Genomic DNA, 25298 nt, shown 5'->3' on the forward strand with positions numbered 1-25298 from the left:
GCATAATACAGCTAGTTGGGTTTATGAAATCAGAGACTAGGAAAGAGGACCAAGTTGAACACTGAATTTGAGAATCATCAGCATAAATCTACGTCTATATATCTGGAGAAGGAAATGGCAACCTACTCCAGTATTCTTGCCTGGGAAATCCCATGGACAGAGGACATGGTGGGCCACTGTCCACGGGTCTCAAAGACTCGGACATGACATAGTGACAAAACAATGGCAGCAATGTCTATATTTATCTATCTAGAAAGCTAGAAGTGACTTTAAATTAATGAGAGCAGTCCTATAGACCAAGACCTGCCCCTGTCCCCAACATCTAAAGTGAAGTCACTCAGTCGTGTCCAACTCTTTGCAACCCCATGGACTGTAGCCCGCCAGGTTCTTCCATCCATGGGATTCTCCAGGCAAGAGTACTGGAGTGGATTGCCATTTCCTTCTCCAGGGGATCTTCCCGACCCAGGAATCAAACCTGGGTCTCCCGCACTGTAGGCAGATGCTTTACCATCTGAGCCACCAGGGAAATCCATCTAAAGATCATATTTATTAAAAGGGTCTATCCAAGAAGACTAAGAATGTGTGACCAGAAAAGAGAAAAGCTAGAAGAGTAAGTTATCCCAGGAGCCACATGAAGAATGAGAAAGTGATTGGCTGCATCAAATAGTGGAACACTTTCCTTCAGAGCCTCCTGCATTTAGACAGCTGAAAAGACTCACTCTGTCTCTCAGGATCTGGGAATTTGAGGGATAGTCTCGTCTCACTGTGGCATAGGGCATTAGGGTAGTGGCGACTATCTCTTGTTAGGGAAAGGTTGGAAATTGTTAGAGAAGGTAGCTCTGCTGCAAATAAAGAAGTGAATCTTCAGAAAAGCTGTCTCCACAGAGCTGAGTGAGGCTGTGGTCTGTGCTAGCAACAGAGAGGGAGGCCTCCCGCCCTGGCCTCAGTGAATTGCTCAGTGGTAAGCAGTTCTATTTCTCTCTTTCCATGCTCAGTAGAGAGGACCTCTTGTCAAACTGGCCAGTCCTGAAAGTCCTGAGCTCTTAGTGCATCAGGGACCACTGCTTTATATGCTGTTGGTGATAAGAAAGACTTTAGAGCTTACTCCAGCAAAGAAACATGGGAAGGTTTCTGAAAAGCTGTGATGGGAGGTGCAGCCTCAAGAGGAGATTATTTGATAAAACAAAAGGCTTTCAGAGATTAGTGAGGGTTAAGTGCAGTGTAACCATGGTCTGAACTTCTCCTATGTTCAGGTTCCTCTGTTCCCTGAAAGACTCATAAAAGCAGAAGATCCTCTCTTCTCCCATTTTGACGACTGCCTTAAGAACTCAGACTGGAGCAAGGGGGTCTAATATCACCTGGAAGATAGCTGTCAGCTCAATTAGAAAGATGGGAATCTCAGGGTAATACTTGACACATTCCTTGTATGATCAATGAAACCAAAATAAATAAAGCTTAGCTCTGTAAAAATAAAGAAAATAAGACATGGAGATGGCAGGAGAAATCATTTGGTAGTCAGCACTAACCTCATATTCTTTTTCTTTTTTTTTTTTATTTAACTTAACTTTACAATATTGTATTGGTTTTGCCATATACAAGATGCTGTAGAACTGACATTTATCAAGATGTAGTTTCAAACTGCCCTCCAACCCACCCCATGCACACACATTGCTGATGTTCAGTTGCCAGTCATGTCCGACTCTTTGCAACCCCATGAATTGCAGCTCACCAGGCCTCTACATCCCTCACCATCTCCCAGAGTTTGCCAAGTTCATGTTCATTGAATCAGTGATGCTGTCCAACCATTTCAACCTCTTATGCCCACTTCTCCTTCTGCCCTCAATCTTTCCCAGCATCAGAGCTTTTTCCAATGGATCGTCTATTCACATCAGATGATCAAAATACTGGAGCTTCAGCTTCAGCATCAGTTCTTCTAGTGAATATTCAGGGTTGATCTCTTTTAGGATTGACTGGTTTGATCTCCTTACTGTCCAAGGGACTCTCAGAAGTCTTCTCCAGCACCACAGTTTCAAGGCATGAATTCTTTGGTGTTCTGCCTTCTTTATACACACATACAATAACCCAGTAACTTAGACAGCCCTTGCTCATAAATTATGTCATTTAAAGGAATCAACACCTTCAAAAAGTTGATATTCTCAGCTTTCCTTTCCTTGAGACTTTAAAAAAACATATTAATACATATTAAATATGAGCTCAGAGTTGGGATAGATCTCACCCAAAAGCCTATGTTGGTGTGCCCTCTATCCCTACCCCTTGCATACTCCCACTGGTCCTTTTAACAACAAGGATCAACCCTATATGTTTGGAGTATTTTGAGTGTCTCAAGTCTTTATAAAAAGCTATGCTCCAACTGTTCAGACAGCCTCAGATAGCCTGAGCCTCAGCCTCACATTCTAGAACAGAAATGTGTCCTTCTGTTGGATAATCTACAGATGATTAGATTATCTGTAGGTTACATTATTATAATCAAGCCATTATTAATGAAAGGCTCACAGGCCACATTGACAAGATTGTCAGATACAGTTTCTTCTTTACCATGTAAAGTGTGGGACTTCTTCAAACGGGAATGAAGACTTTGGACACATTGCCCTGGCTTCTAGTCAGTGTCTTAACTTTCACATGGTACCGAGAACTTCCCCCTTTGCTAATGACACCCTTCCTCTGGGTCTCTTCAATTCTATTTCTCTTGATTTTTCTACCAGTGTTATAGCCAGTGTTTCTTCCCAGGATCGGTGACTACCTTGTAGTTTCGACAGAACTGAGTCCCTCTATTACCTTTTTAGTACATAGCAATTCCATAAATTCTGTGTTCAGATCCTTTCATGGCCTGGACTCCCAAGAGTCTATATGGAAGTTTAAAAAACTCAGATCACTGTTTCAGGTTTGTTTGTTTGTTTTTAACCCCTGTTCTAAATAATCTTAATTCTTAAAAGGACAATGGGCATGACTCTGGGAAATAAGGGGTGAAATACACACAGGGAAGTCAAATAACTATATATATATATATATATATATATAGTTATTTTAAGAGTTTGTTCTAGCTGCATGTGCAACCCATTTGAAATATCTGAAGTCTGACCATGCAGATGAGCTACTTTTTCTCCCTGGACTCGTCAGTCATGGGGACTTGACAATTCTCCCTCTATAAATCTACACTGAAAATAGAACCACTGATTGCCTATCAGGCAGAACAAGGTCTGATACACTCAGAATAACACACCTGTATTTTTATCATATTAATAGTAAGCTTATTGAAATTATAGTGATCCATTCACATTTGAATTGCTTCTACAACATAACACAAAAATAGAACACAAATGTTCTCAAAAACTTAACTATGTGTGGTTTTCTTTGCATTTTTTTAATCAATATCAGACTGTCATTCTCATGAAATACTCCAAAGAAATAAATTGTTTTAAAAAAATTGTAATGATTTTCCCACCTCTGTTGAGCTCAGCTTGTTGGTCTTTTCCCTGCCTCTTGTGAGTTCCTGCCATCTGTACTTGCAGTTTTGCTTACACCAACATTTCTTCCTGGGGCCTGGAATAGCTTGAATCTATCCATGTGAGGGGTGTGCAGCTAGATATTGACTATTATCCTAAGTATTGTCTGACCAACCCCAGTGTCCTGCATTTTCTCCAGCATCAGAGAAAATTTTTGCAGTGGTTTTGTAGGCTTGATTCCATCTTGCTTAGATTGAGGGCAAAAATCAGATGTATTTAATCTACTCTCCTCCATAAATTAGCCCAGACATTCATCACATTAAGGATGGGATTTGGGGACATCCAAATTCTCACAACTTTCAGTTCAGTTCAATTCAGTTGCTCAGTCGTGTCCGACTCTTTGTGACCCCATGAATCGCAGCACGCCAGGCCTCCCTGTCCATCACCAACTCCCGGAGTTCACTCAGACTCACGTCCATTGAGTCAGTGATGCCATCCAGCCATCTCATCCTCTGTCATCCCCTTCTCCTCCTGCCCCCAATCCCTCCCAGCATCAGAGTCTTTTCCAATGAGTCAACTCTTCACATGAGGTGGCCAAAGTGCTGGAGTTTCAGCTTTAGCATCATTTCTTCCAAAGAAATCCCAGGGCTGATCTCCTTCAGAATGGACTGGTTGGATCTCCTTGCAGTCCAGGGGACTCTCAAGAGTCTTCTCCAACACCACAGTTCAAAAGCATCAATTCTTCGGCACTCAGCCTTCTTCACAGTCCAACTCTCACATCCATACATGACCACAGGAAAAACCATAGCCTTGACTAGATGAACCTTTGTTGGCAAAGTAATGTCTCTGGTTTTGAATATGCTATCTAGGTTGGTCATAACTTTGCTTCCAAGGAGTAAGTGTCTTTTAATTTCATGGCTGCAGTCACCATCTGCAGTGATTTTCGAGCCCCCAAAAATAAAGTCTGCCACTGTTTCCACTGTTTCCCCATCTATTTCCCATGAAGTGATGGGACCAGATGCCATGGTCTTCGTTTTCTGAATGTTGAGCTTTAAGCCAACTTTTTCACTCTCCACTTTCACTTTCATCAAGAGGCTTTTGAGTTCCTCTTCACTTTCTGCCATAAGGGTGGTGTCATCTGCATATCTGAGGTTATTGATATTTCTCCCGGCAATCTTGATTCCAGCTTGTGTTTCCTCACAGCTTTAGGAATGCCTTAAGACTTTGATCAAGCTTCCCCTGTGGCTCAGAAGGTAAAGAATCTGCTACAATGCAGGAGTCACAGGTTTGATCCCTGGTCAGGAAGATCCACTGGAGAAGGGAATGGCTACCCACTCCAGTATTCTTTCCTGGAGAACTCCTTGGACAAAGGGGCCTGGTGGGCTATAGTTCATGAGTCTCAAAGAGTCAGACTCAACTGAGCAACTAACACAAAGACTTTGATCAGCCTTGCTATCAGGTGGCCACTTTAGCATCGGATGGAGTTATGTCCCTACAAGATGATTAATCATCAGCCGGTATCTGAATCATCTGAGGCCTACTTGAGTCCCCCGATCAGTTTTGCCAATTAGTTATTAGCCTCCCTTTTTTATGAAGAAGCAACATGATAATCTTTTAAGATTAGTTTTCTAAAGAAGACACAGGCTTGCACATCACCCACTGTAACTACCCCTCTTATTAAGGTGGATGCTGGATGAATTTGCACAATGCTACAAATTTCTGTCAGAAATAATTACTTTTGTTTTTACTTTTTTTCAAATTTCATTAAGATATAACTGATATAAAATATTATGTAAATTTAAGATGTTCAACATGATTTAATAAACATATATTATGAGATGATTACCACAATATGGTTAATTAACATATCCATCATCTCATCTCAAATCATTACCTTCTTTGTATGTGTGGTGAAAATATTTAATAACTACTGTCTAAGCAACAACTGAAAATTTGTATCCTTTAACGAACATCTCATTTCCCTCCCGCTCAGCCTTTGGCCACCACCATTTCATTAACATTTAAGAAATGTTATGCAGTATTTGTCTCCCCTATATGACTAATTTCTTTTAACACAATACTCTGGCCCATCTATTTTGTCTAAAATGGCAGAATTTTCTTCTTTATGGTTGAATAATATTTCATTTCTTTATCCATCCATTGATGGACATGTAGATTAAGAAACATGTTGTGGCATCCACCTACCCCACCTACCACACAAAGCTTCTAGCATTGATACTTAAACTGTCTCACCAACATCCCCCTCACTTTAAGACAATATTCTACCTTATATTTCCCCTTGTTTTATCTACTGTGCCCCTTAGCACTATTTTGCTAAGAAGTATTTTAGCAATTTTGGCTGGACTATACAACTAAATGAATTGCAAATTATGTAAAGTTTAAAAAATGCTGAATGGCTTCTAAAATGCAGCAAAATGGTGAGTCCTACTATCTCTCAGGATGGTAGAGAAAGATCAGCAGAATCTACAATGTCAGGGAAAGTCCTCTCTCAGGTTAAAGAGAAGTTTACCCCTTTTGAGGCTTCCTGCCATCACCGATCCTTTCCAGCCTAAACTCCAAATAAATATTTAGCTCCATTGGGGGTTTAAATGCTCCCAAAGTAGTGTAAAATCAGAGGATTCAGAATTGTGACATCAATTATCTAACACTGCCCTTTATAGAAAAAAAGAAAAAACCTCAGTATTTACATTCTCAAACAATGTTGGCTCACCTAGACAGTCCCTCATTGCTTAAATCTGTTCATAATTCCATTACTTCCCATCTTTTTCAGCATCTCCTTCTCCCTCATAACAGTATTCCATGCTATCCTTTCAAATAAAGTTCCATTTTGAATCTAATTTTACATCTAGAGAAACTTTCCTCTGCCCAGATTTTTGCTGACTCCACTCTGGAGAAGGATGAAGTATGGCCCTACAGTTACTGAAATCAATGGTGGGTCCTGAGTCACCTTCGGTCTTTTCCAACCAACAATAGCTATGGCTTTTTTTTCTCCCTAGAATACATGGAGGCAAACATACCTTACTTTCCAGACCTGTTGTGCCTTATAACCACATCATAACTATCCTGTCTGCCACTCTAATTTTGTTCCCAACATCTACTTGGGCTCTACTCCAATACTTATGACCATTCTATTCCCAAATATTTTCTAAAGAACCTATCCATCTCTTCCATTGAACTATGGCTTCTGGACATTCATTAGAACATGGCTTCACCTGTAGCTTTGCTTTAGGAAATATTCTTTTTCCCATAATTACCCTGAAGGAATTCTTGCCCTTGTAATACCCAGGACTTCCCCCAAAAGATAATAATTCTAAGTTGGATTGTATTAATACAAAGAACCATTGATCCAAAGCATATTCATTTGACAAAGACAGAAAATTGAAAGGAGTTAAGTAAAAAGAGAGAAAACCTGATTCTTCATCTTTCTTTATTAATAGTTCTAACTTCTTCAGCTATCCAGTGAACTTTAGAATCATTTGGGAGTACTTGTATAAAAGAACCTTATAATTGACTTGCAGTAGTAGACTTCCCTTTCACTTTTCACTTTCATGCATTGGAGAAGGAAATGGCAACCCACTTCAGTGTTCTTGCCTGGAGAATCCCAGGGACGGGGGAGCCTGGTGGGCTGCCGTCTATGGGGTCACACAGAGTTGGACACAACTGAAGTGACTTAGCGGCAGCAGCAGCAGCAGTAACCTTATTTGATCACTCTACTTTGGAAATATGGCTAGGGTGGTTTGGAATTCAATCAATGAAAATCAGGCACGGGATCATTAGAGGAAAAATGCTTTTTCTCACAGAAATGAAATGTTAATCTCTTGGGAACACTTGTTTCTTTTAATTAACTTAAATTCATATTTTCATCCAGAGCTAAGTGATAGATTCTCCTTCCTTTATTTATCTCCAGCATTTCATTCTCTCACAGTCTTCCTTTCCATAAGGAGAAAATTTTAAATATACATTATCACACTGGGGAGATCGGGAGATATGCTTAAGAGCAGGTATGCTTGCTCCCTTCCAGGCAGTGTGCGAATTTCTGTGAATACAAAGATAAGCAAAATCCAAACCCTGCTTCTTGAAAAGCTCACTATTTAGAGAAGCAGATATCTCTAACCATTTTATGCTCAGTGTGGTTAGTACTGACACTGAGTTTTAAATTAAGTATTGAAACAATTAAGACAAGTAAGTAAGGGAATAGTTAACTTTTCTGAGGATATATTCAAAGATGTCATAGAAATTAATTTGTAAATAGTGCATAAATACGAAAGATGGTTTGCAATAGGACATATGTTGGCCCACTACTGCTTAAGGTTGGCCTTTGTACTTGAGGTATGGCTGATCTTAGAAGGAACCATCAGCTAAATATTGTCAGGGACAGAAAGCAAAACTCGAGTAGAGGCAGAATCTCAAAGAGGCTGTTGGCAACTCCAGCTTGGGCCAAGTGTCTGAATCAAGTCAACTGATGCAGAGCTGGAACATTCCTGCAGTTGTATCTGGAAACAAAACATAAAAAGGGTGAGAACAAAGCAATATTGTTACATGGCTGTCAGGACTACTGCAGGCAGATGGGTACCAACCATCCAACTGAGAAATAGCTAGTGTTTTTCCAAAAACTTCGTGAGAGGAGCAGGATGGGGCCAGATCACCTGTTTACTCAAGAGGCAAATCCTCTAAGAAGTCATCCGTAGCCCGGAACATCTGCTTCAGCGCAGAGAGGATCAGAATGTCCTTTACAGGGTCCATCTCCCTCTCTGAAGCATAATTGTCAACCACCAATATTCTAGAAAGAGGAATGCCTAGTATCTTGTTGACATTCTGTATCTGTGGAAAAAAGAATTTAATAAACGTAAGTCTAAATATCTAAATATCTAATATCTAAAATTTGACTGAATTTAAATATAATTTAAGAAAGAAACAGTAAACACAATGGCTTAATATTATTTTCTGAATATAATTATAATTCAGATTATTATTTTAAAGTAGGGTATTAACTTCAATCAACCAGCCAATTGATTCATTTCTTCATTTACCTGTGAATATGTAGTGTGAGCATGCACACACACACAAAAATATAAAACTATTACAATTCTATTTAGTTGCAAAAAGTATTCTTTACCTGGCTTTGAGAAATCATAGCCTTATTCATCTTTAAGAAGTTGTCTTGAAGAACTTCATTGCAATTATTCACTTTAGTAAGTAATGCTACTTGTGCTACACCTATATCAAGTAGATAAATCAGTTAATTTACATCATAAACAGCAGTGTATTAACAAGATAATTAAATATGTGTGAAAATAGTACTCTGTAAGGTAAATTTAAGATCAGGAGAATGGAATATTCCCAAGAAATCTCAATATGGGACCTGAAGTTCTTATAATGGGAGACATTATTTCTTCCAACATGAGAGACTATTTCTAAATGGAATTAAAATTATACTAAGTTTCAATCAGCTACTATCCCATTCAAACAGTGTGTTTTAAATTGGTCAGTGGGGGGGAAGTGGTTGCTGGATCTTGAAGACTGAAAAAGAACCCCAAGGAAGAGAGAAAGCAAGGAGAGTTGTCTGAGAGCATTTGTGAACGTGAAGTACACTGATTTCACAGTTCTACTAAGGACCCTGCCTTTTCCCTAAAACCATAGAGATCAAAGTAAATAACTGGTTGTAACTGAACCAAAGTTCTACTTTACTAACAGCTATTTCCCCAAGAAGGACAGAGGGATATCTCTTTAGACCCCAAAGACATAAAAAGAATGAGAAGATACTATGAACAAGTCTACATGCATAGTTTGACAACTTAGATGAAATAGACTGAAACTATACACTACAAACTACACTACAGCTCATCTAATATGAAATAGATCATTTTAATAGCCCTAAAACTATTTTTAAATTGAACTCATGGTTTTAAAAATCCCTGAAAAACAAATCTCCAGGGCCAGATGGTTTTATTGGAGAATTCTACCACACGTTTAAAAAAAAAAAAATTCTATACAATCTCTTCCAGAAAATGAAAGAGGAAAGAGTACTTCCTAACTCATTTTATAACACCAATATTACCTGAGACCAAACCCTGAAAAATACTGCTGTTGCTGCTGCTAAGTCGCTTCAGTCCTGTCCGAATCTGTGCGACCCCATAGACAGCAGCCCACCAGGCTTTCCCGTCCCTGGGATTCTCCAGGCAAGAACTGGAGTGGGCTGCCATTTCCTTCTCCAATGAATGAAAGTGAAAAGTGAAAGTGAAGTGATTCAGTCGTGTCCGACTCTAGTGACCCCATGGACTTCAGCCCACCAGGTTCCTCCGTCCATGGGATTTTCCAGGCAAGAGTACTGGAGTGGGGTGCCATTGCCTTCTCCTTGGCAAACACTACAGAAATTAAAAAACAAAACAAAAAAACTACAGCCCAATATCCCTCATAAATGTAGATGCCAAATTTCTTAATAAAATATTATCAAATAGGATTCAGCAATATATAAAAGGAATTATGCACCATGAACACATGGGCTTTGTGTTATGGAGACAAAGTTGGCTCAAGATTCAAATTCAGTCAATATGATCCATGACATAAACAGACTACACAGGGAAACAATTCCCATGATCATATCAATCTACAGAGAAAAACCATTTGGCAAAATTCAATAGCCATTCATGCTTTAAAAAAAAACAAACTCTCAGAGAAGTTGAAATAAAGAAGAACTTCCTCAACTTAATAAAGAACAGCTATTAAAAACTATAATGGCATTAGTTGACATTAACGTGGTGAAACATTGAATCTCTTCTCCTAAGTTCAGAAACAAAACAAGGGTATTTGTTCTCATCACTATTCAACTAAAAGTACGAGCCAGGATGGTAAGATAAACAAAAATAAATAAAACACATACAAGTTAAGAAAGAGAATAAAATTGTCCTCATTTGAGATGACATGAAATCCTAAGAATTTAATGATGAAAAAAGTCTTCCTAGAACTAATAAACAATCAACATCCCATTAAGACTTTTTTTGTAGAAATATACAAAGTAACTCTAAAATTCCTACAGAAATGTAAAGGAACTAGAATAGATAAAATAATTTTGACAAATAAGAATAAAGTGGAAGGGATTATTTTACCCACTTTAAGACCTATAGCTTTTATTATTATATAACCACAGTGATAAAGACTGTGTGATGTTGGTAGAGGAATGAACATATAGATCAAGGGAACAGAATAGAGACCCAGAAATAGATGCACAGAAGTGAGGACATGGATTTTTGATAATGGTACAAAAGCAATACAATTGAGAAATGACAGTTTTTTCAACAAATGGTCCTGGAGCAACTGAATATCCATAGGCAAAAATAAAATAAACCTTGACCTACACTTCATATCCTACACAAAAAGTGACTAAAAATTAATTACATATTTAAATGTAAAATGTTAAGACTATATAAAACTTTTAGAAGAAAACAGAAAAAAATCCAAGACTTAAAGCTTGGCGAAGGATTTTAGACACAAAATGAAAACATGATCCTTAAAAGAAAAAACTGACAAATAGGAGTTCACCAACATTTTTAATATTTTGTTTGTGAAAGGCTCTGCTAAGATATTGAAAAGACAACTGAGTACTGGAAGAAACTATTTGCAAACCGTATGTCATATCTGACAAATGAATCATATCTAGAATTTACGGGTCTTTTAAAATTCAACAGTAAAAAAAACAAAGTGTCCAAATAGAAAACAGGTCAAAGACATGAAGAGATCTTTTACTGAAGAAGACATATACAAGCAAATAAGTACATTAAAAGATGGTCAGTGTAATTAATCATTAAAGTGAAGTCCCTCAGTCATGTCCAGCTCTTTGCAACCCCATGGACTGTACCCTGCCAGGCTCCTCCATCCATGGGATTTTCCAGGCAAGAATACTGGAATGGGTTGCTATGTCCTTCTCCAGGGGATCTTCCTGACCCATGGATTAAACCCAGGTCTCCTGCACTGCAGGCAGACTCTTTACCAGCTGAGCCACCATTAGGGCAATGTAAACTATCATTATATACCTACTAGAAAAGTTAAATTAAAAAAAAAAAAGCAATAATTGTAAATACTAGCAAGAATCCAGAGAATCTGGATCTCTCATATATTGTAAAAATAGAAAATGTGCAGTAATTCTAAAAAGTGGTTTGGCGTTTTCTTTAAAAAATTAAACACAGAGTTAGCATAGGACCCAGCAATCACACTTTTGGGGAATGATCCCAGAAGAAAGAAAACTTACACCCACACAAAATCCTGCACACTAATATTCAAAGGAGCTTTATGTGCAATAGCCCCAAAACAGAAGTAATCAAAAAGTCCTTTAATAAAGAATGGTTAAAACAACTATGGAATATCTATACCATGAATTAGTACTCAACAATAAACAGAAATGAACAACTAATATACATAACAACTTTTATGTAATTCAAAGGATATTAGACTGAGTGAAGAAAGCCAGCCTCAAATCAGACATACTGTTGGGATTCCATTTGTATAACATTCTCAAAACTTATGGAGATAAAGGAGAGATTAATTGCTGCCAAAAATTAACTGGTGAGGGTTGGGGGGTACCATGACAAAGACTTTCATGGCGATGGAATAGTTCTGTATGTAGCAGTAGTTACTGGAATCTACCCATGTAACAAAATAACAGAGCTATAACACGCCTTATGAGTGTTGTATCTCCTGGTTTTAATCTTTCTGGTCTAGTCACCTAATATGGGAAGGTAATTCCTCTATCTAGCCATAGGAAAATCACACATGATGAAAAAATCATAGCCATTCTAGTCTTTAAGGATTTCAGTAAAGCCTTTGAATGATCTCTATCTGCTACTGCCACCAACCAAACTGGGACTCTGGAAATTGGAAGAAGGGGACATGGGACCTTGCTGTATTCTTTTTGCAATTTTCTGTGGATGTATCTTTATTTCAAAGTAAAAATGTTTTGAAACTCACCGCAGTTTATTACTTCTTTTTGAATTTGTTTGAGCTTTGCCACCATTTTAGAGGAGAGATTGTCCATAGAGTTGATATCAAAGACATAAGCCACACAGTGGATCCTGTCTTTCAGTGATGGAGAGGTGATGAAAGTAGGATGCTTGGGTGTAATTGGTTTTTGGGGACTAAACTGTTATAGAAATATAAGGTAACATTTAAGAGAATGCTTTCATTCATTTACAAGAATTCTGCTGAATTCTTTCAGATACAATTCATGTTTCAAGCATGATCGCCACTAACTTCCAACACAAAAACTTCCCTTCTCCCAGACACTCCTGCCCCAGATTAGTTCACAGCATTCTTTCATACTTCCTCTCCACTGTTAGCATGGCATCATTATATTAAAAAAAAATAATACAACCCACTTCATTGCTTTGGCAAAATATATATATATATATAATTACAACTTAATTATCCATAATGGAAATATTTCAGAAAAGTACAAACAGTGCTATTTTTTTAATTTTATTTTATTTTTAAACTTTAAAAGCTAATTTCAAGTCTCAGTCTCTTCAAATCTCAAAGCACAATTGAGGAAAAGGAAATCACTGCTTAGAAATTGAGGCTAATTTTATTGCACCCAATACCTAAAAGAAAGGTGACAATAATGTTTAACTTTCTGAGAACTTAGAATTTATCTTCTCATTTAATCTTTTTAGCCACCTATGAGATCAGCATTATCATTATCTACATTTCCCACATTAAAAAAAAAAACTCAAAGAGACAAGCATGTAACTTACTTATGGGTACACACCTAATTGGTAGCAGAGCCAACCTTTGAAATCAGGTATTTAGGCTGTATTTAAGTAGTGAAGCCTGCTCACCTTCAATGTAACATCACATATCAACTAAGAGTAGTTGTTTCAATATTTTGTCTAAGTGATTATAAAAGTGCAAGAGATTATATTACTCCTTTCCTAGTATTTAGAATCATTGCAAAGAGTAATATAAACACAGTTCCTCCTGACCTTTTCCTGGAACCTATATGAGTAAAATCTTGCCTTTTGGTTATATTTCTTAATGCTGTAGAAAATAATAGAAGTTATCTGTTTTCTTTACATAAATATTTTTTAATTTAAAATACAGTAGTATTGGTTGGTGTTGAAACCACTTTATAAAAATTAGAAATGCATGTGATAAAATATCAATGAAAAGCATTGCTGAAAATGATTTGAAATGTTCTAGACTTTGAAGGATTCTTACCTCATATCTGTCTGGCACACAGCCTTTTAAGATGTGGGGTATGTCATCCACACATAAGCCTACTCCCTCTTTCTCATCCAGCCCCATGGAGTCACACAACATAAATGGCAGAGATTGGCCATTTTTTCCATCTTTAATAGAATATATCCTATACTGTAAAACAAAACACAGCAATATAAAAGTTCACTCTTCAACTAGCCTTCAAGATGTAATAATAATAAGAAAAACCCATTAATATTTATACTGTGGTCCTCAAACATTTTGGTCTCAAGATCAACTAAGTTTCTTAAAAATTGTTGAGGCTCCCAAAGATATTTTATTCATGTAGGTCTTATCTATTTATGTGAAACATACTAGAAATTAAAACAAACATTTTTAGTATTTCTTAAATTATTTAAAAATATAATATGAACCTGTTATATATTAATCTAACAATTTTAGGGAAAAACTATTTTCAAAAAATTATAGAAAAGAGTGGGATTGATATACTTTTTGCAATTCTTTTTAATGTCTGAATCAATAAAAAACAGCAAGATTCTCATAGTTGCCTCTGCATTCAATCTCTTGTGATATATTGTTTGGGTTGAAGTATATGAAAAATCTGACCTCACACATACAGGTAGTAGGCAAGGAGGGAGTATTTAATTTAACAGCTTTCAGAGAATTCTGGACATTGCTCATTAATAATACATCAAAGCTGAACAAGTGATAATTTCTCAAAGGTTCCCTGCAATGTGAAATCTGTGATACTTTCAAACTATGACATTAAGTTCATTGATCTATTTTACACTTTGAATATATTTTTTATCCATCCATGATTTTGTAACTTGATGCATTGGTCATTTGAAAGTATTGGTTCACTGGCTTATCTGGATCTTCCAAATATTGGTACATTTCATTGTACAATATTACAATATCATATTTGTTAATACCATCATTAATCTCATTAGATAAGTCTTTAAGTTCTTAAGTTTTCAGGCTCAAAGTAGTGGATACAAACTTCCTCATGCTCTTTTTCTTAAAAGCTCAAATGTTATCTTTGACAACAAACACTGTAGGTTGTTATCCTTGAAGTGATACCCTCATTTCGTGCATTTTTCCCCAAAATGTCTACCAAATATCCAAGTATAAATAAGCAAGTCTTTCAGTTGTCTTTTCAATCAAATATGATATTCCATGAGAAAAGTTCAGCTTACAACCACCATATTTTGACATGCATTAGGAGCACTTTGCATGCAGAATCTGCCTGCAGTGCAGGAGACCTGGGTTCAATCCCTGTTGGGAAGATCCACTGGAGAAGGAAAAGACTACCTACTCCAGTATTCTGGCCTGGAGAATTCCATGGACAGTCCATGGGGTCACAAAGAGTCAGAAACAACTGAGGAACTTTCACTTTCACTTTTCACTTTAACAAAGCTTCTTTTCTAGACACACTCCATCTGATCCCAAGACTATTTTTCAGGATAACTCTGAAAAAATTTCATTTATTGGTCAAATACACTTTCAACATAGACTCAACTATAGAAGATTTGGGAAGAATCACAAAGAAAAGGTCTTCTCAGAGACACCAAATGATACTCAGTTCTTTCAGTCCAAACCAGGAGGTGGAGAATTCCTCTGTAACCTATTGTCATTTGTGAAGGAGTCAAAGCACCCATTGCTTCATAAAAATGCCTAAAGCAATTCCACTGGAGATTTTGATCTAAGTGAATGGGGTTTATTGGTACCTCAACATGAAAGAAATTAACTCTAATTAGAGTTAGATAATATTCAATACATTAATATTTTCTATTAATTCCCTTTATTCTTTTTGTTGATTACATAATATTGACAAGCATAGAATGGAAGCTTCTAGATAAATATTGCACTGTAAATCAAAGATCTTTAGCATAACAGTTTTAAAAATGGCATTAGTACTTATTTCCTTAAATATATTTATTTACAAATAAGATAGTCTTTATAGGAGCGTTGGTAGACTGATTTACCCCATGAAGGTTTTGCTTCTCATGATCATTTTCTATTAAATGATCTCATATAATGCAAAAGTGTTACAATACATAATTTTCGTTATTTTATTACAAAAAAAGAGAAAATAATTTCAATCCAGGCAAAATCATGTGGGACATGAGTAAATATATATATATCAAATAAAACGGACAAAGATTTCTTTTTTTTTTTTTCGGACAAAGATTTCTACAAAGTTTTTAAACATTTATTATTTTTTGCAAATACCAAAAAGCATTCTTCTTAAAACTGCTTACGTCCATTAAAATGGAAAGCTTCTCTGTCTAATATAACTCATGGGGGAAAATTCTAATTCAATTTTTATTCCTGTTTTACATTTGATTTAGCATTTAATTGTTCATAGATTAGGAGGTTAAGCTATTGAAGAAAGTGCCAAAGAAATTAACAGACCTCATAATTGTAACCTATAAAACAAAATCCTCAGGAAATCCTGAAATAACTTACCTGTTCAGTAATGCTGGTGACATCAGATCCCACTATGGCTTGGCGAGTCAAATGGCCTTGGAAAATGGACTTCACTGAATTGAAAAAACTGGACTTTCCAGACCCAACTGGACCCAGCAAAAGAATACGGATTTCTGAAACCAAGTCTGCATAGGGACTGTAGGCTCTGACATCTGCTAGGAGACTATTTCTGTGCCTGGAAAAGTGCAGTTGTTAAATACAACAGCCAAACTTTCATAAGGAACAATATAATTCTGCTGAGCTTGTATTCCTGCTAAAAAGCATGTTTTAACACTTATTTATTATTTTGATATTAGCATCTTCTTTCATATAACTTGAAAGGGTCTAAGGTTATACATTTTGTGCTTGAAGAAAATGTACTTATCTATATCTGACTAAGTTAAACTAACCAGCAACCAAATAATTTCTAAACTATTAGCCTTAGACCCCATAAGTATAATAAGAAATAACAACACTGAAAATGAATTTTCAGTGACAATGTTACATTAAGGGGAAACAGAAATAAAATATATGCAATGCAAGTGTTTATCTATAAGTGGGAAGAGCGGACTTTGTTTTTAAAATTTTCTGAGGTTTTTCTGAAAACTTGATTCTCAAAATAAGGATTCAGAGGAATTATCTAAAATAGTCTTCTCAACTCTGGAAAACTTTGAATCTAACAGAACCAAAGTGAAACATGAAGTCAAACTGCCATCATGTGGATCTTAAAAAGTTTCAGCTGGTAGTGGTTTTGTTTTTGTTGCTATTCTAAATTGTTTTCAACACATTATGTCAGGAACACTGTAACTGATTTTTATCACTCCAAGTAACATGATTTTTAATCTCACTGTCAGTGCCATTCATACAGTTGATCTAAATGAAATGAGTAAGAGATAGTTCAAGAAACTAACTTACTGTATGGCTCTTGTTATCCTGTTTATGTAGCCTGCCTCATCCTTAATTCCTGAAGGAAATAAACACGGCATAACAATTTTTAAGCTTGTCTGATTAAATGTGACCAAGTCTAACTTCTAAATAGGGCATTGAGTCTTTTTGCATAACCCAGATGAGCTGTTTGGTTAGGAATTAGGGTTGGCAGTATAATGAGATTAAGGGGAGCTAAAAGTATCTTCTTTGTATAAGTCACTCTGCAAACTCATATAATTATGCCTAGGAGTCCCAGGGCTAACTCAAAAAGTGTCACATGTCAAAATAATGAAACTTCTCTCTCCGTCTCCATCCCTTCATTCATACTTCTCAACTTACTTTGGCCAAAGCTGCCTATATTTTCTGGGTGATAACCCCATAACCTATATGCCTTCCATGTTTCATTTTGGAGGTTATTAAAAAATGTGTGATATGAAATTCACTTGTCTGTCTTCTTTTTTCTTGTTCTTGTAGATTAATTATGAGTTACCAAACACAAAGACTGGAATCAGAACTTAGTAATGTACAAATTAACATACCTTCAACTCGAAAAACTTCACATTCTAAAAATGTGGACTTTGCGTGAGATTTTACAATTAATTCTTCCTCAAAAATTCTAGGTATATAAATGCGACTTTCTTCAAAATTTAGAGATAATTTTTGATTGTAATAACTAGAGAAACAAAATGTCAGGTTATTACGATAAAATGTCACTGTTGAATTTAAAACTACAGTTTTCATTTCCATTGTTTCATTCTTTTGAAGTGAAAAAAAGAAGGAAGCATTTGGCTCTGTAAAACTTTCAGACATGTCAGAACTATGCCCAAGTGTAAAGACACCAAAAATACTGTTGGAATGATAAATCACTGTTACAATGGGTCCTTGACAACGGCACCTATTCTGCATTTCTACAGTGCTTCTTCCATGGACACTAGACTTATAAAGAAGTCTCAGAGAAACATTTCCAAGCAGCTTTTGAAAACTTCTTTCCTCATTCCATGTCAATGTGGTTGTCACTGCCATTGCTCTGTATCTAGTAGGAAAAAAAAATTTTAATAGTTTCAGAGAGCAGTACAGTATTGTGATTTCTGCTATACTAGTTTCGGTGAATTCTTTAGTCACTGACCCAATTAAAACATGTTATTTGGACTTGGGGTGTAAAGAACTATATACATACACATATGTATATGCAGGTCAGGAAGCAACAGTTAGAAATGGACATGAATCAACAGACTGGTTCCAAATAGGAAAAGGAGTACGTCAAGGTTGTATATTGTCACCCTGCTTATTTAACTTATATGCAGAGTACATCATGAGAAACACTGGGCTGGAAGAAACACAAGCTGGAATCAAGTTTGCCGGGAGAAATATCAGTAACTTCAGATATGCAGATGACACCACCCTTATGGCAGAAAGTGAAGTGGAAACTAAAAAGCCTCTTGATGAAAGTGAATCAGGAGAGTGAAAAAGTTGGCTTAAATCTCAACATTCAGAAAACGAAGATCATGGCATCCGGTCCCATCACTTCATGGGAAATAGATGGGGAAACAGTGTCAGACTTTATTTTAGGGGGCTCCAAAATCACTGCAGATGGTGATTGCAGCCATGAAATTAAAATACGCTTACTCCTTGGAAGGAAAGTTATGACCAACCTAAATAGCATATTCAAAAGCAGAGACATTACTTTGCCAACAAAGGTCTGTCTAGTCGAGGCTATGGTTTTTCCTGTGGTCATGTATGGATGTGAGAGTTGGACTGTGAAGAAGGCTGAGCGCCAAAGAATTGATGCTTTTGAACTGTGGTGTTGGAGAAGACTCCTGAGAGTCCCCTGGACTGCAAGGAGATCCAACCAGTCCATTCTCAGTCCTGGGTGTTCTTTGGAAGGAATGATGCTAAAGCTGAAACTTCAATACTTTGGCCACCTCATGCGAAGAGTTGACTCATTGGAAAAGACTCTGATGCTGGGAGGGATTAGGGGCAGGAGGAGAAGGGGACGACAGAGGATGAGATGGCTGGATGGCATCACCGACTCGATGGACAAGAGTTTGGGTGAACTCCGGGAGTTTGTGATGGACGGGGAGGCCTGGCGTGCTGCAATTCATGGGGTCACAAAGAGTTGGACACGACTGAGTGACTGAACTGAACTGAATGTGTATACATATACATATATATTATATATTTTAATATATATAACAGTAATGGGTAGATATGAAAAGTAGATAATTTGGACATTTAAATATCATTAATTTTTTTAAGTCAATAGGAAAAACAAACTAGAGACTGGATTTAAAAAGTAGAGAAAAATTAATGAATTAGAGCAGAGATCATCACACTTTTTCTTAGTAACACGTAGTAAAAATTTTAGGATTTGGGGGTCATATTGTTTTTACCACAGTTACTCAACTTTGCCAACATAAGGCAAAAACAGTCATAAACAAAGCTCATGACAGTGTTCAAATAGACACTTTTTTACAAAAATAGATGCCTGGAATGAGGGCATATTTTACCAATCCATGAATCTGATTATAGAAATGAGAAATTAACTCAAAAAACAGTGCACAAAGAAAGAAATTGAAACATGAGAGGATTTAATAGATAGGAAAGTCCATGAAGGCTAGAACACTAGCCATCATGCCATTACTTTCAATAAGAAAAATTAAAAACAAGGGTAACTGTGATATAAATATATTTGAAAGCATTGGAGAGAAAACAAAGCAGTAAAGAATTATATTATTGGCTAAGATTTGGAAAAGAAGTGACTGCAGAGAGGTAAGCTTGGCATTGTTGCATCTGTCAAATTCAGAAGCTGCTCCAAACCAGGCTTAAACAGTACATGAATCATGAACTTCCAGATGTTCAAGCTGGATTTAGAAAAGGCAGAGGAACCAGAGATCAAATTGCCAACATCTGCTGGATCATCAAAAAAGCAAGAAAGTTCCAGAAAACATCTGCTGCTGGTTTATTGACTATGCCAAAGCCTTTGGATCACAACAAACTGTGGAAAATTCTAAAAGAGATGGGAATACCAGACCATCTTACCTGCCTTATCTAAGAAAGCAAAGAAGAACTAAAGAGCCTCTTGATGAAAGTGAAAGAGGAGAGTGAAAAAGTTGGCTTAAAATTCTCCATTCAGAAAACAAAGATCATGGCATCTGGTCCCATCACTTCATGGCAAATAGATGAGGAAACAATGGAAATAGTGAGAGACTTTATTTTTTTTGAGCTCCAAAATCACTGCAGATGGTGACTGCAGTCATGAAATTAAAAGACGCTTGCTCCTTGAAAGAAAAGCTATGACCAACCTAGACAGCATATTAAAAGGCAGAGATATTACTTTGCAACAAATGTCTGTCTAGTCAAAGTTATGGTTTTTCCAGTAGTCTTGTATGGATGTGAGAGTTGGGCTATAAAGAAAGCTGAGCATCGAAGAATTGATGCTTTTGAACTGTGGTGTTGAGAGTCTTGAGAGTCCCTTGGACTGCAAGGAGTTCAAACCAGTCAATCCTAAAATAAATCAGTTCTGAATATCCATTGGAAGGACTGATGCTGAAGCTGAAGCTCCAGTACTTTGGTCACCTGATGCGAAGAGCTGACTCATTGGAAAAGATCCTGATGCAGGGAAAGATTGAACGCAGGAGGACAAAAGAATGACAGAGGATGAGATGGTTGGACAGCATCACCAACTCGATGTACATGAGTTTGAGCAAGCTCCAGGAGTTGGTGATGGACATGGACTGCAGCCTGGCATGCTGCAGTCCCTGGGATCACAAAGAGTTGGACACAGCTGAGTGACTGAATTGAACTGAACAGGGAAGAACCACCAGTGGACTGAAACAGACTTAATTCCATCTCTCGTCTTCTCAATCTAATCTATAATAGGATTAAGACAAATGAGAATTGCCAGTGTCTCTAGCTATATAGGACAGATACAAAATAAATTTTGTCTGAGTGAAGAGAAAATTTTCTTAACTTTAGGTCTACATTTTCTTGATATTCAATGTCTCACATTCATCATAAACACCAGAGAGCAGACAAAACAACATGATAGAAAACCAAGAGGAAAAAAACAGAAAATAGAAAGAAATCCACACTGATAATTGAGTTGAAAGTGAAAATAAGGTCGCTCAGTCATGCTCGACTCTTTGCGACCCTGTGGACTGTAGCCCACCAGGCTCCTCTGTCCAGGGGTTCTCCAGGTAAGAATACTGGAGTGGGTTTCCATTTGCTTCTCCAGGGGATCTTCCCAACCCAGGGATCAAACCCAGGTCTCCCGCATTGCAGGCAGACACTTTAACCTCTGAGCCAGCAGGGAAGCCCACAGTGATTTTTAAACAACTGAGCTTTGTGTGGGCTTCCCTGGTGGCTCATCCGTAAAGAATCCGACTGCAAGGCAAGAGCTGCAGGAGAGGTGGGTTCCATCCCAGGGCCAGGAAGATCCCTTGGAGGAGGCTGTGGTGGTGCACCCCAGTCTTCTTGCTGGAGAATCCCATGGACAGAGGAGCCTGGCAGGTTATAGTCCATAGGGTCGATATCAGTCAGACATGCCTGAAGCAACTTAGCATACAAGCTTGGTGTATTCAAATAAGTAAAAGATAAGATTAAACGGCTGACAGAAAATGGAATGGGGTGGGAATTGAAGGGAATTCTAGACTTTAAAAATAAATATCTGAAATAAATTCAATTTATTTCTGAAAAATAAATTGAAGGTTAAACACACTTGAAAGAAAGAATTAGTTGGAAGAAGCTATATCAAATGAAAAATTGAGACAAAGAGAAGGAAAAAGAACAAAGGACCAAAGAGAATAGACAGTATAGTAAAATGAGAGGATATCTATGCAACTAAAGTCCAAGAATGAGAGAAAGAAAGAATATGGCAGATATCAAAGTAGTCATACAAAGCTCAAAAAGCAAGTAAGTCTCAAAACATTTCAAACATAAAATAGATTCCCTAATACATTAGAAAATAAAGAAATCTCTGGTGGCTCAGAAGTTAAAGAGTCTGCTCACAGTGCAGGAGACCCAGGTTCAATCACTGGGTCGGGAAGATCCCCTGGAGAAGGAAATAGCAACCCTCTCCAGTATTCTTGCCTGGAAAATCCCATGGATTGAGGAGCCTGGCAGGCTACACAGTCCATGGGTCACAAAGAGTCAGACATGACTGAGTGACTTCTCTCAGTACTAGGAAGTCCACTGATCAATAAGAAAACTGAATAAGATCTAGAAAACTGAATAAATGATAATTATTGTCAAAACTTGTGAAATGAAGCTAAAACATGCTGTAAAAAGTGTTTATAATTAAATATATGCATTAGAAAAGAAGAAAGGCTGAAAATCAATAATATAAAATTCAGCTTCACAAGTCAGGGGAAAGTTGCCAATTATACACACACACAAAAGGAAGTAAATAGTAAAAGTAAAGCCAAACTTAATAAAGCAAAAATAAATATACAAAGAGAAGATTAACAGAACCAATGTTAGTTTTCAAAAAGTATAAATAATAAAGTCGGTAAAACATTGCTGATATTGATAAACAAAAAATGGTTGGGGGGAGGAGCAATGTACCAAAATCAAGAACATAGACAAGAATATCAGGACATATGCTACAAACAGTAAAAACATTTTTTAAGCCGAACAATTTTTAAAAAAATAAATTTGAAAACAGGTAAATTTGAAATGGGCCAATTCTGAGAAAAACTTACCAAAACTGCATGAAAATAAATAGGGGAAAAAAAAAAAAGAATAGTCCCATGGCTATTCTAAAAAACAAAACTCACCATTAAAGACTTCCCACAAATAAATTGCAAAGATAAGTGGGTCCAATAACCAAACCAAACTTTGAGTGCTAAACATTAGAATCTTAAAAAAACACTTCAAGAGAATATAGACCAACACATTACAATGGCATTGCAAGCAGGAACACTGCAAGCTAGTCTCCCTCCTAAATACAGGTGTAATACTGTAAGCCAATCATCAAGCAATTAAAAATAAATAAATATTTTTTAAAATCTTCAGCAAAATATTAACAAGCCTAAAGAAAAAAAAGAAGTGGATTTTTAAAATTTATTCACAAAAGCAGCAAATAAAATAATGTACCTGGAAGAAAAAATTTTTAAAGCTACAAACAACTTCTGTAGAGATAATTACAAGAAGAATGTTATAAAGGACATGAAAAATGACCGAAATAAATGAATACCTATCCAATTTTCTTAGATGACAAAAGCCTTCTTAAAAATTGTCAGTTCCTCCAAAATGTATCTTTCAGTTCAGCGCAAGGGTGATCAAAAGCCCAAGAACATTCTTTCGATTGAATGTAAGAAGATAATCTGAAAGTTCCCATGATATCTCAAGGAACAAAGAATAGGCAAGACAGTTTTAAAGATGAACAAGTTAAGAATTATATAAAATTACGATAATTAGGAAAATGTGACCATGGCATTAAGATAGTCAAGAGCCCTGAGACTGACCCACTTTCATAGCTGGGGTGCCCTGGAAAACAAAGCTGAATGCCAAGTTTACATGTGGAGACTTTACTGCTGGGTACAATTTCAAAGAAATAAACATGAGATAAAGCAGAAAGAGAAACTAAGAACAACCTAAACCAAATACAAACTTAACACAACTGTTTACTCAGCTTGAAGGGGAGGTAATAGCTCTATAGGAAAACAATTTTAATTAAGTCATATCATCCTCATAATCTCATAACATTTTCAAAAGTAAATTCCAGTTGATATGAAGCACTAAATGTGAAAAAATTTTAGAAGGAAGTATGAGATATTGTCATTACAACCTTTGCTTTGGGAAGGATTTCTAAAATAAGATACCAATAGTACAAACTATAAAGGAAAGAAAAATAAATTTAACTACACTAAAACTTAAAATATCTTACAATAAAAGGTACAACAAATGCAACCTTAAAACATCATATATCTTACAAATACTATCCCACCTATGAACAATAAAGAAACCACAAACAACCTAATAGAAAAGTAGTCAAAGTATGTGAACAAGAAATTCACAAGTGGAAGTAACTTAAATGGACTATAAGTCCATTTAATGGACTATATGAAAAAATGTTCAAGAATTCTAGTGACAAGAAACTGTAAATTAAACAACAGTGGGATATCACTTCACATCAAACAAAAGTTCAGTGAAACAGATGACCAGGATATAGCAATTCAAGAATATTTACATTGTCCTGATGACCATGCATCATTTTGGAAACAATGTGCATAGCATCATTGTTTATGGTAATGTTAGAAGATTGGATGTACAAGTTTTTGCATATTCATAAAAGGAAATACTAAAGAGCATTGAACTAACTGAATTAGACATATTTGTCTTAACGCAGATAAATCTCAAAGAATTCATATTGACTGGAAAGAAACAAGTGGAGAATGAGAATCTTAGTATGATACCATAAATAAACTGTTAATTTACAAAGCAATACTGGAGGTCATTTAAATACACACATATATACAGTAAAAGAGCAGAAAAACAAGCATGACAATAATTTATGACAAAGTCTGGGTACAGTTTCTCTCTAGGAAGTAAGGGAAGTGAAGAAAATATAAGAGAGATTCATCAATAATTTCAGTGAGATCTGTAATGCCTTGAAGTTTTCAAGAAAAAACTATTCTTATTAATAAAGCAAATCATTTTAAAAACCAGAACTGCATAAGATTACAGTAAAGTTTATGTATTCTCTGTATTCCCTGTATTTGAAATATTCATTAAAAAACAAAACCAACAAAAGCAAAAAGCATGATCTTAGTAGCAATTTCACTTGAAAGTCTTCTTCAAAGAAAGAAAAACAAACAAATTTCTTTGCCCACAGTTAGGAAACGTTGGATGGCAGCAAGTCACTTACCAGCTTTTCAGAATGGGACAAGGCTTAATGGAGTGTTAACTGCTCTGTCACACTTATGGACTAGCCAGAGTTTGGAGACTAAAGGTTCTGTTGAGATCAGTGGCTTCCTGTTCCTGAAAAAGGAAAGTGAAACTCAAAGCAGCAAATGAGCAGGAAACAGCAAGCCAACTGCTGTTAAGTCTCTTTTTCCCTAAAGAAAAAAGAGACAGAGAGATCTGCTCAGCACAAGAAAAAGGTGCAAAGATGTTTGGTCCCCTCAGTAGCCCACATCTAAGCATGCATGAAATTATTAATTATTAATTAGAAATTATTATTAATGTTTATTTAATAATTATTAATATTTA

General features: G+C 36.4%; 1 protein-coding gene across 2 annotated transcripts; it reads right to left on the minus strand.

The window, feature by feature from the left end:
* Positions 1-6898: 6898 nt before the first annotated feature.
* On the minus strand, positions 6899-25034 carry IFI44L (interferon induced protein 44 like). 2 transcript variants are annotated; one of them, XM_003585891.6, is made up of 9 exons: positions 24955-25034; positions 17627-18120; positions 17076-17124; positions 16161-16356; positions 13692-13844; positions 12447-12618; positions 8602-8702; positions 8132-8306; positions 6899-7978 (listed from the first exon to the last, which is right to left on the minus strand). In XM_003585891.6, exons 2-8 carry the CDS (start codon positions 18108-18110, stop codon positions 8136-8138), a joined length of 1326 nt encoding a protein of 441 aa, XP_003585939.1. In that variant the 5' UTR covers positions 18111-18120; positions 24955-25034; the 3' UTR covers positions 6899-7978; positions 8132-8135. The 2 variants fall into 2 exon arrangements, with proteins under 2 accessions (XP_003585939.1, XP_059741089.1); XM_059885106.1 differs by lacking the exon at positions 17627-18120.
* Positions 25035-25298: the final 264 nt, after the last annotated feature.

The sequence above is a fragment of the Bos taurus genome, chromosome 3, assembly GCF_002263795.3.
Source record: "Bos taurus isolate L1 Dominette 01449 registration number 42190680 breed Hereford chromosome 3, ARS-UCD2.0, whole genome shotgun sequence".
NCBI lineage: Eukaryota > Metazoa > Chordata > Mammalia > Artiodactyla > Bovidae > Bos > Bos taurus.

Bases quoted from the DNA above. Each gene is read 5' to 3' on its own strand.
- IFI44L (XM_003585891.6), bottom strand. From the start codon at position 18,110: ATGGCAGTGACAACCACATTGACATGGAATGAGGAAAGAAGTTTTCAA. The intron at 12,619-13,691 runs GTAAGAATCCTT...TTTCTATAACAG, and splicing joins GTGTGCCAGACAGATATGAG to TTTAGTCCCCAAAAACCAAT. The intron at 8,703-12,446 runs GTGAGTTTCAAA...TACTTGATATAG, and splicing joins AAAAGAAGTAATAAACTGCG to GTGTAGCACAAGTAGCATTA.